Here is a 12,593-nt window from a genome sequence, read left to right on the forward strand (position 1 = left end):
TCTTGGGTACAATTCCTTCCAAGGATTCACTGGTGTGTTATGTGAGGAGAACATTGACAACTGTGACCCTGATCCTTGCCACCACGGCCAGTGTCAGGATGGCATTGATTCCTACACCTGCATCTGCAATCCAGGCTACATGGGCGCCATCTGCAGTGACCAGATAGATGAATGCTACAGCAGCCCTTGCCTGAATGAGGGTCGCTGCATCGACCTGGTGAATGGTTACCAATGCAACTGCCAGCCAGGCACGTCAGGTAAGCCCACTCTTCACTGTCTATGGAGTTTTCACTGTTTCTCTAAAACAGTGTACACAGGTGTCTCAGACTTTGTCAGCACATGCTTAGATACCAAAAATATAGTCTTGATTCTGAGAAGCACAGCCAAAGCACAGCCAGAAACATCTCAGAGGCAGATGGCTCTAGCCTGTAGGGAAGTCAGAGACAATAGCTTCACAAAGCTGATGGTTCTGTGTATGTGTTTTTTATCAAAAGGAGGCATACCACTTCAAAAAATTGAAATTATTATTGAAAATTGAAAACCTTCTTACTTTTGTGGCTCGATTGGATTGTCTTTTTTGTTTTAACTTCCAGCTTACTCAGATGAATGAAGTTGGTCCTTCCCTCTCCATCCCTCCCGTTCTTCCCTTCCTTTCCTCTCTTTTAGAGTCCAGTATCTTTAATGGAGAAGGAAATGGCAACCCACTCCAGTATTCTTGCCTGGAGAATTCCATTGACAGAGGAGCCTGGCAGGATATATTCCATGGGGTTGCAGAGTCAGACATGACTAAGCAACTAACACACTATCTTTAATGGGTCATCTTTCTTCTGCTGTTTTTGTCTGCTGGGCTTTGGGCATTTGGGGGACTCAGAGGGAGAAGAGAGACTCTGCAACATGTCTGGGTCATTGTCAATTAGAATACAGAGCTTCCCATCCCCAGTTCATGGCTGTTTCCTGCCTCCAGTTGAATGACGGCTTGTTAGTCATGAGGGCATGCTACTCCTTGCTGGGGAAATGTTGAACTGTTTTCTCAGGCAGCAGCATTTCACAGATTTCAGTGGATTCTGTTTTACTTATTTGAGGAATAATTATGGTCACAACTGTGGTTAATGGACAGAGAAGTTCTGTGTCTCAGATCAAAGGAAAATGTATTAGTGGAAGATTAACTAGTGTGTGCCTTTGTTAGAAGGGAACCTGCCAATACAAGGAGTGATTTATTGAGAACTCATTCTCCATTTAAGGAAAATGGCCTGTGTAGGGGGCAAAGGTGGGGGAGGCGGTTAGCTGCCCTCATTTTATTTTGTTATTTCCAAATCCATTTCTTCAAACTTGTCAAAGGCCCTGGTCTTCATCCAGGAACTCGTACATGCCAAGTTTGAAAACAAAGTCCTTTTTGAGTTGCTCAAGCATACGAAAAACATCCCATGCCTTCCCAGTTGAAAATGCCTTCCCCCTCCCCACGTTTAGATAACTCTCTAAAAGAGCTGAATAGATCTTTGTGAAACCTTCCAAAAGCAATTTGCTTCCGGGCTGGTCCCCAGACATGAGAAATTGCAGTAGGAAAAGAAATTTGAGAGATTTACAAGCAATTGAATGGATGCCTTTAGAATGGTGGGGCTGTTTTAGGCTTTGCTATCGTTCCCATTGTAAAAATGTACTGGAAACCTGGGTGAGTGGTGGGCTGGAAAGCATTTTGTTTTCTTTGGGATTATATTATTATGCCAGGATGGATCAGGTGTGTTCCCTGGGGAATACAGAGACATCAAGGTGGAAGTAGCTGTCAGTGAGAAAGGCAGGCAGTAAATATCAGCGGTGTGCAGGCAGCATAGAGAAGGAAGGCACAGGTTCTCTCAGAAAACTGCCAAATTCATTCCTGTGACTGTTTGGAGAATTCACGCAAAGAGATGCAGACCACATAAAGAGATCTTGGTCTGTAACGGGCGCAGAAGGACCGGGCATATACAAGGAGCCTGGGTGAAAGGATTCATTCAATTAACCATTACGAATACACTCTTGAGTTGTAATCTAAGAATCGACAACCCATTCATAATATAGTCTGAGTTGGTAGCTTGGGGTTTGGATGAGTGTATAGATAGAAGGGATACTTTACAATCGCAGGTTATAAGTGTGGTTTCTCACTCACTAAGTACTTAAAGCGCAGTACGCTACCCAAAATCAATTCTAATACCTTTTTTCACCTGGGATCTTAAGTAAGTTTGGGGGAATTTCAAGTTATAGAAACTGCATTGACTAACTAAAAGAATCATCAGCAAAAAACAACTACAAAACAGACAAGCAGAAGGAATTCTGTGAAAGCACACAGAAACATCTTACAGATTCCAAGTGAGAATTGAATAATGAGGCTTTGGGAGGATTAGCGGGAAGTAGGGCCACATGCAGACCGTAGGTCACCCAGTTCATGTTCCAGCGTTCCAATGAGATAATTTCATTGGCCCAGCTTGAGCTGAGTGTCTGTTCCTGCTAGAATACAACATGGATTTGGGGGCAGAGTCCCATTAAACCACATGGCTTCCTGGGGCCTGCCTTGGTCTGTTGTGGGTTAATTGGGATTGTCAATCAAGGGCTAGACACATCTCCTAAAGGTATCCATTTGTAATTAAGGAATGTTGAAACCTTTGCCTCATCTGTGGCTAGCAAGGCAGCATAGCCACATTAATCACAGGGACCAGTGTGGTGCGGAGAAGTGTGTAGAATCCAGAGAGCTGGGTCCACATCCTAACTGTGCCGATGTAACTGTGCAAGTGCATGATAAAATGGGTGTATCACAAATTGATTTGGCACTGAAGTGAGAAAAATAAAGTTATATCAAGTGGGAAACAGAGTATTTTGCTCACAATAATGACTCGATACCTTTTCAATATAATAATTATTAATAAATATTCACATAAAGTTTGAGTGAATAAATATTATGGCATTTTGTTGTGGAAGTTTTATTTGTTAGTTTGTATCCTAATTATCAGGCTTCATTTTTAGGCTTTTTAAACTGCCAAGATATTCTTTTATGATATCCAAATTCATCACTAAATTCATGTTAAATAATATAATAGTGAGTATTTTTACAGAATAGTGGTAACAGTAGGGATTGTTATATCTCTACTATTTAGTTCCCTATATCTATAATTAAACTTGCCTGAACATAGTCAAACTCTACCATTCATCTGGGGAATAGACCAGGAGGAAGGCAATATACCCCAGGAGAAAGCTATGACTCTGTAAGATTTGTCCTGAACTTTAGCCCTTAATAGTAACAGTCAGTATCAAGCTTATAGTAGTAGGTACAAGTTCCAAAATTCTAATGAAAGGTTAAATTTTACCTCTGGAGCACATAGTTGTTTTCCTTGAAATGGCAGGCTTGTTTCTTTCACTTAACTTTTTGCTAGGTACTTAGGTCTGAATAGTCCTGGTTTGTCTGTCAGTTGCTCTTTCAATTAAAATGGGATTCTGTGAAAAAAGTTGCAGTTTCAGTTCCGTACTCAGTCACACAACTGCTTTTCCTGGAGACTGCTATGTATGTTGGCATGCCACAGAATGGCTTCATGTGTATTTTCTATTTCATCACACAAAACAACAGAGGGTCAAGGTATAATCAGATCATAAAGTTAATAATTTTGGCAGCTTCATCAAAGTCATTCTTAAGTAAAACTATCTTTTTTGTATTGTTTTAACTGAGTACATGGAGGTGAAGAATAAAAGTAACACTAGTACAGTACAGTTTGATGGCACTTTCTGGATTCCTGCTAAGATGCCAGCAGTCATACGTCCATTGCTTTTTTTTTTTCAGTAAGATATTTATTGTAATCTAAAGCCATAGCTTTATCATCAAGATGGAAATATGGGAACTGGGTAATAATTTGGTTGGGTACAGTCTGATATTCCAAAGCAATCATGTCCATGGAGATCAATTAATAAGACCTACATAAGCAGTTAATGTTTTAAATTCAAAGATCCAAAACCAGGATTTTTGTCTTCCAACACCAACTCCTCTTCCTCGTTCACGACATCTGTCAAGAGTATTATATTTTCCTAGACATGCAGGTATGGTAACTCTGAATTTCCATGACTTCTCCCTTATTCTCTTCATTGACTCAGTTTCCAAGTGATAAAGACTATAACTCTTATGACCTCTCACATTCATCCTTTTGCTTTCATTCCTACTGGCATGTCCTTTGCCTTGGGCACCATTTCTTTAAACCAACTCCATGTCATGGCCTGCCCAGTGTTCTTCTCACGTTAATCCATCCTACACTATTCACACTGACCTTTCATGCCACTCCAAATCATTGGCTTGCTAACCAGGGCCCCATTAGTGAGATCGTTCATGGATGCTTCTCATCTCACCATTTGCCCATGTGTCCCACCCCTGGGGTTAAACAAATCACAATACGGCTCTTACTGTGCCTCCTGCTGGCTGTCAGCTGCCTTGCAGATTTCTTCAATGCTGAGCCACACATTTTTTTTTTTTTTAATCTTCAGTGTTTCTGAAATTAGGAAGCACTTTATATTCAAGGTCATAGAAAACTGTCAGCCTCAGAATTAAGGCAGAAGTGATGACAGACTCCTTGCTGCCTGTGACTGAGAATTTTTCAGTGTGTAAAAGGGATCAGTTCATCTAATTGTCATTGAAGCTGTATATTAACTTTGGATCCCTAATTTGTACTTAAAATGAGGTAACATATGCTATAAACTGCTCTGGATGCTCGAGGCAAAAGAGGTAAAAATCTCAGCCCTGATGGAGCATACATCATGAAGAACTGTTGCCAGGTTCTGAAGACTGTCTGTCACAGGGCCTGGTGAACTTTTTTTTTTTAATCAATTAATTTATTTTAATTGCCTCCATTGCTTTTGTAACATTAGTGCAAATGCCAACACAATAAAAAAGACAAATAGTGGCTTAGTGTGATTAATATAAGCATTTGACCTCATGATACTTTTGACAAGGTCTGGAGGACTGAACTTTCAGAAATGCTACTTTCCTGTATTCAGGGTTGGCTAGATACTCATTAGATTTCTTAACACCCAGCATCACAAACAAAGATCATTGGTATTTCTGTGCTAATATTGCACGGTTTCTCTTTGCTTTCATCTTTGCAGGTGTTAATTGTGAAATCAATTTTGATGACTGTGCAAGTAACCCGTGTGTCCATGGAGTCTGTATGGATGGCGTTAATCGTTACAGCTGTGTCTGCTCACCAGGATTCACAGGTAATGGTCCTTTTTGTTGGGAGACTCCTTCTTTAGCCCCCTCACTTTGGGAAAAGGGCATCTAAAGGTTAGCTACTTTCAAATATATCTGACTTCTTTGTCTCTTGGAAGGTTAGAAGGTTGTTTCTGTGCTTCTCTGGCACAGTTTTCTACTTACAGGCCTTCCCTGAACTGTAACATGAAACTTTTCATTAGTTAGGGTTTTTAGGCCATGTGTTTATAGCTACTTAAAAAGAGTTTCTTTTCAAACCATGACTTTCCATCACTGTGCTTAAGTTACATAGCTTTCAAATTTTTCTATACTTAGTAGTGAATGCCTTCTGTAAAGGCATGGCCAAGGTAAAATTCTATGAACACCTTATATGATTTTTTCTGAGTACTTCCTCTTATAAGTACTTGGGTAAGGTCAAAACTTAGCAAAGCAACCTATTTTTGGCTAGCATAGTGGGTTTTATTTTCTCTCCAGGAGGGAGAAAGTAAGTGACTAAAATAAAATTGGTTATAATTCTTCTCAAATTCTTCTTAATTAAACCCCCCAGCTAGAACATTTATATATGCACCATGTGTGCACACACACAAACTCACATGCATCTTTTCTCTTATCTCTTTTGTTGCTAATTACCTTTACCTTTTACCTTCCTGATCAAAAAGTACTAGGAGCTACCAAGGAAATATGAAGCCTCTTTCTGATACAGCTGTTTGTCAAAGGCACCATCAGAGGGTGTGTAATGTGCCAATCCCATTCTTTCTAGACAATGCCACACACAATAAGGCACTTACATAATGATGTTACCATTTCCTAAATACCATGTGGTCATTTGCAACCAATGTGAGAAACTTCCCACGGAGCTTTTCAAACTATGATGTCAAAAAGCCAAGAGATGCCTCTTTCTTGCTGGGAACTTACCTCTCTCTGTATTTCACAATTCTTTGCACTGCTTAGTGTGATGGTGGACACGAGAGAGGAATGTTTGTGGCCTGCGTGGTCACCGTAATCTCTGTTCACTGGAATATCACTCAGAAGACCAGGATGATGAGAGCTCTCATATCTAGTACCCAGCACTGCTGGTGTGGAGCCAGATGTACTTCTGTATCCTGAAATATGTTACTCCAACATTAAGTGACAGCCAACTGAAGTCCTTTCAGACAGAATGGCATATGTGCTTCTTTTACATAGGTAATAAGAAGAGAATGGCTACCATTTATTAAGGCCTTGTTTCGAGGTAGGAATTAAATCAAGTGCCTAATCTCATTTAATTGCCACTGCTATTATTATTTCTACAGTATTGATGAGAAACCCTGAATTCAGAGAGCTTAAGTAACAGTACCAATGCGCTGGGGCCAGCATTCCACCCTGGGGGGTTCTATTATAGAGTTCATACTCACTGCCACTTGACTGGACAGCATAAGTGGGTGCCTGCTGTGGTTTCTTTTTAGATATATAAGCCTTAGACTCGACTTAAATTTTTTGGAAATGTCAGTGAATCATATGCTCTCTCTTTTTAACATTTAGCAAATCAGGAAGGTCATGGAGGGAGGACATAGGCTAAAAATATTCTAAAATAAACTTAAGGTGTAGCATGAAACTGCATAACCAAGGAATGGAATGTTTTGGTTACTGGGTGGTACCCTGTTCTTGGAACTGTTTTCTATGTCTGTTTTTTCTATTTATTTTTTTAAGTCAGTTGCTGAAAATATCAGAGGCCACTGTGTTATATACTCATGACCCATAAATATAAGGTGTTTTAGTCTTGCCTTTATTTTAATACTGTTAACATTTTAGTACAATTTTAATAACAGCTTGAACAGATTTAAGGGAATTATTTTTCCGGACAAAATTCTCTGTTCCCTGCAGACCACTTTATACTTACTTATTGAATAGGAAAAGTAAGAAATCATGTGGCACTTCAGTACACTACTTTTCAGTTGTATAAACTACTTTTTCAGTTTCAAATTCATGTCCATTATTTTGTTGACTTCTTTGCTGCTGCTGCTGCTAAGTCGCTTCAGTCGTGTCCGACTCTGTGCGACCCCATAGACGACAGCCCATCAGGCTCCCCCGTCCCTGGGATTCTCCGGGCAAGAACACTGGAGTGGGTTGCCATTTCCTTCTTCAATGTATGAAAGTGAAAAGTGAAAGTGAAGTCGCTCAGTCGTGTCCGACTCTTAGCGACCCCATGGACTGCAGCCTATCAGGCTCCTCCATCCATGGGATTTTCCAGGCAAGAGTACTGGAGTTGGGTGCCACTGGACAAATAACAAGAAAAAAATTCAGTAACTATATATAGTGACAGATGTTAACTGGACTTATTGTAGTGATCATTTTTCAATATACACAAATATCACATCATTATGTTGTATACCTGAAACTAATATAATGTTATATGTCAATTATACAACCCATTCCAGTATTCTTGCCTGGAGAATTCCATGGACAGAGGAGTCTGGCGGGCTACAGTCCATGGGGTTGCAAAGAGTCGGACACGACAGAGCGACTAACACTTTAAAAATGAAAACACATTAGTCAGGAGTAGGGAAACACAATTTTAGAAAATATTACTGGAAAATTCCCAATAATTTCCAGATATAAGATACTGGTAATGTTCACTCTGATTCTCAGAGCTACATGATTTAACCACATTCTTACTATATTTTTAGGCTTTAAATCATTATTTGTATTTTGAAATCCAGTATCAACTGAAACAGGTGAGGTTTTAAAAGCTTTACAACTACCAAACCCTAGTGACTTTCAAATAGCATTTGAAAGGCTAAAGATGATGAGTAGCTACCAATATAGCTAATCCTCATCACAGTGTCATTATGCAGCTGTATAAAATCACCAAATTCAATGAAAAAAAAATAGATTCGAAGTTTACAATCTCGTCTTTCTTTCAGTCTCTTATAGGATTTTCTAATCAGGAATAAAGTGAATAAATATTTATAAATTATAAATTTGTAAATGTTGAACATGCAGTTGCTTTTGGTTCTCCAGCCATTAGCGAAGGCACACGGCTAAGCACAGAGGAGCATTGGGTTATGGGAAAAGTGGTAGAAAATAAGTTCATGCCTTTAAAAGGATTTAAAGTATGATCAGGAACCCAGACTGCGTACATCAGAAAATGACTAAAGACTAGGGATGTAGTCAAAAGCAAGGTATACACATTCAAAAAAGTATAAGTGATGAAGGAAAACAAATGTTTAGAATCAGGGGGAAAATGGGCAAAGGGCATTCTTTTTCCAAAGAAGATACACAGATGGCCAACAGGTACAGGGAAAGATGCTCAGCATCACTAATCATTGGGAAAATGAAGATCAAAACTATAGTGAAATATCATGTCACACCTGAAAGATTGGTTGTTATCAAAAAAATAAGAGATAACAAGTGCTGGTGAGGGTGTGGGAAAAGGGAACTCTCATGCACTGTTGATGTGAATGTAAAATGTTACAGTTATTATGGGAAAACAGTATGGCAGTTGTCAAAAAATTAAAAATTGAACCACCATAAGGTCCAGGAATTCTACACTTGTGTATCTAAAGAAATTGAAATCAATATTTCAAAGAGGTATTTGCACACACCCATGTTCATAGCAGCATTATTCACAATAGTCAAGATATCAAAACAACCAAAGCGTCCATCAGTGGATGAATGAGTAAAGGAGATATGTTGTATGTATTCAATGGAATATTATTCAGCCATGAGAGAGAGGGAAATCCTGACATTTGTGACAACATGAATGGAACTTGAGGACATTAAATGAGATAAATCAGACAGTGAAAGACAAATACTGTATGGTATCACTTAATGCAGAATATTAAAAAGCCAAAACTCCTGAAAGCAGAGAGTAGAATGGTGTCTATCAGGGTCTAGGCTGGGAGGGTAGGGGATTGGGGAGATACTGTTTAAGGGTACAAATTTGCAACTAGTAGATAAATAAGTTCTGATTGAATGCAATAACATAGTGATTATAGTCAGCAATACTGCATTATAAACTTTCAAATTGCTAAGAGAGTAGATCTTAATTGTTTTTACCACAAAAAGAAATGATGGTTATGTGACATGATTGAAGTGTTAATTAACTCTGTGGAGGTAATCATATTGCAGTATATAAAATATATCAAACCAACACATCATATACCTTAAACTTACACAATGTTATATGTCAATCATGTCTTAATTTAAAAATTAACAAAAAAACGTAGATAGGGAATTTTTATTATCCTCATTTAACAAATTAGGCAACTGAAAGAGCTTGATGTGTCCATGGTCTTAGCTAGTGAGTCTCACTGTTAGGACTGTGAGTTCCCAGAAGGCAGGCACCTCCCTAATTGTCTTTTTAGCCAGCATTTTCTAAAACTGTGTAGCACTCAGGGAGCACTTAGAAAATATTGCTGAATGAATGACCAGCACTCACATATGGAACCTCTGACATCCAACACTTGACTCTTGAGTCTGGACTATACCATGCTTTCATTCATTAAATACTAATTTGTTAGGCACCTGCCTACAAGATAAGAAACATTGGCTAATTTCTCATTCAGTAGTTACTGAGCCCAACAAGGTACATAGCCTTGTGCTGGGAGTTCATGAAATGCTAGGGTTTCCGATGCTACTTAAAGGATGAGAATTTTCTAGCGAAGCAGCTGTCAGTTCACCAGGTAGACTGCACAAAGAGGCACTTAACCCTCTCAGCTAAAGATGACTTGAAATTGATTCTGCTGAGAGCTTCAAAAGCAAATAAAGAAAATGTGAGAAGGATGACTTCTGAGAAGATTTTTCCCAAGAAAAGACAGAATTGAAAAAGCTTTTTCCTCTCATTCTCCACTGGATTTCAGACAGAGGATAGTGCTGTAGTTGAAGTGTTGTGGCTCTTATCTTGGTGCCAGTGGCAAGCATCTAAAAAAAAATCAGAAGTTGAAGCTAAGAAAGTAGTATTGTAGAATTGGTTATTAATAAAATACTTAAAAGGAAAACAGCAACTACTATCAGATTATGGGTTTTTTACCACATGAACCAACAATAATGGTTTAGAGAGCAGTAGAGAGTGAAAAAATGTTAATACCCATACTTTAAAAGGGTGTGTATCTATTTCATTTGGAATTTCCTGTTCTAATTGCAGGGTTACTCTTTCTTAAATAAAAATGCCTGGTTTTATCTGAATCAGAAAATTGTATTCTTTGAAATTTATAATTCCTTCATAGCAGTTGCTTGTCACCACTCATTTACAGAATTATGGGTTATTTTAAAATTTTATATCATTTTGGAATATATAGTTAAATCTCATTTATTCAAAACTTAACAAAGCAAAACTCCTATGTAACTGGCATACTTTATTCCACTTTATAGCAGACATCTTTTCAAAGTGCAATCTTGGGTATATTTTAGAGGAAGAACATATTCATTTCAATTTCATATATTCTGAACATTTACATTATAACTTGATGAAATAATAATTGTCTACATCAGAATTTCTCAAAATGTAGTATCTGAAACACCTACATTATTTAAAATGTTACTTTGGAGCTGTAAGGATTTTCTTTTAAAACAAGTACTTTTAGCAATCCTTGCACATTAAAATTTGAGAACCACTGGTCTATATTGAGAGACCCTGAATGGTTTTCTCAATGATCAGAGAACAATAAAATTATATTTAGATTTCTCTTCTTCCTGAGGCAGAAAATAGATTAATACAATTCTAAAAGTGAAAACAAATGGGTTTTCTTTTTAAGCAACTTAATCATTAATAGCCCACTCACTGAACATTCCTGTTAATTGAGATTTACCATGTATAGAAATGTAAAAGATTGACTAACTCTTACAAAAATGAATGCAGTAAACCAGCTGACAACAGTGATAATAAAAGCTTGAGAGTTCTCTGAACAGCAGCAAGAGGAGCAGCCAACTTTGACAGCATTTGATGTTCTCTTTTTGAATATTTGATGTAAAGTTTCCCCATTTCTAAACTGGAGTGAAGAAACACATGTCGAAACCCTACAACACCATTCCAGTATTTTGTTAACTTTGTTAAATTATCAAAGTACAATGCTCTCTGCTCCTTCCTTGCATGGCACTAAGTGCTATTGGATGTCTTATTCCTTAAGTCTTGACATTTGGTGCCCACGGCATTTTATAGCCTAGGCAGATAAAGGTATCTGCACAATAGATCTCATGGTCCTGGCTCTGTTCCCTAAGCATTTTGGATTTGACAGAAACTGTCCCCCTTCTCTACAGGGCAGAGATGCAACATTGACATTGATGAGTGTGCCTCCAATCCCTGTCGCAAGGGTGCAACGTGCATCAATGATGTGAACGGTTTCCGCTGTATCTGCCCTGAGGGGCCCCACCATCCCAGCTGCTACTCACAGGTGAACGAGTGCCTGAGCAATCCCTGTGTCCACGGAAACTGTACTGGGGGCCTCACTGGGTGAGTAGCTGTTGCGTATTCATCGTTTCTTATTGACCTGTGGCGAGCCAGTTGAGTTTTAGTACTGGCCATACCCTGAAGCAGTCAGTCAGGACTTGAGCTGAGACTAGGCTGAAGAGGTTGGTGATCCACATCATAGTCTTCCAAGTCAGCACGTCTTCCCTGCCTTCCATGACTGAGTAGATGGAAGGTAAGGAGGAATGTTTCATTCCTCATGTGGGTAGTGAGCACATGGGAGGAGTCCAGGGTTATTTTCTGAGTCTTTAGCTGTTGTGCTTTTAGTACTTACTGCAAGATTGAGTTCTGAGGGATATTCTATTTGACTTAACCTCCTACTTAAAAAAAACCCAACTCTGTTTCATAATGATACCAGTGGGTACCGCTGAAGTAGAGCTGGTCTCAGCTAACTAGAGTCTCGGCCCTGATGAAGTGTTCACAGTTGGCAAGCCCCTGAGAGTTGTGTAATGTGTTGGCAAGTAATTTTCTAGAATCACAGAGTGTGACATTTGGTTCCATGAAATAGTCCTGTGCTCTTGCTATGCCTGCCAGAGGATGGGACTTTGGCCGGGACTTAGCATTTGCCATGCTTACAACAGGTGAAAGAATGAAGAGTACGTTTAGAGGTAAATGGGACATCAAGTGATTTCCAAGATGAATTAACTCAGTATTCCTGTTTCAGAGTATAGCAGCCTTCAAAGCATCCCAACCCATTTACTTTTTTTCAAAAAAGAATCACCAGACAAGGAGGCTGTTACCTCCCAATATCACACTCTAAGTGCTAATGGTGTTCAAACTGTGAACAATATGCATACATTTCAGGTACCTTCATTTTTGTTTCATTTCCTGCTCAATACCCTTGGTGCTTTCTGGGAGCAGGGTTTCAGGTCAGAACAAAGCATGTCTCAGAAGTCAGACATCCCAGGAGCTCTTCAGGGTCACTTAGAGTCT

At 38.9% G+C, this 12,593-nt stretch overlaps 1 protein-coding gene across 1 annotated transcript in view; it reads left to right on the plus strand.

The window, feature by feature from the left end:
* Positions 1-12,593, plus strand: part of NOTCH2 (notch receptor 2) — a 176,475-nt gene that overhangs the window by 121,566 nt on the left and 42,316 nt on the right. Inside the window, exons 11-13 of the mRNA XM_081486126.1 lie at positions 24-257; positions 5,113-5,223; positions 11,453-11,645. Of these exons, the coding sequence (XP_081342252.1) occupies positions 24-257; positions 5,113-5,223; positions 11,453-11,645 (538 nt within the window). The remainder of the gene's footprint in view (positions 1-23; positions 258-5,112; positions 5,224-11,452; positions 11,646-12,593) is intronic.

The sequence above is a fragment of the Giraffa tippelskirchi genome, chromosome 5 (assembly GCF_054371585.1).
Source record: "Giraffa tippelskirchi isolate mGirTip1 chromosome 5, T2T-mGirTip1v1.2.pri, whole genome shotgun sequence".
NCBI classification, from domain to species: Eukaryota; Metazoa; Chordata; class Mammalia; order Artiodactyla; family Giraffidae; genus Giraffa; species Giraffa tippelskirchi.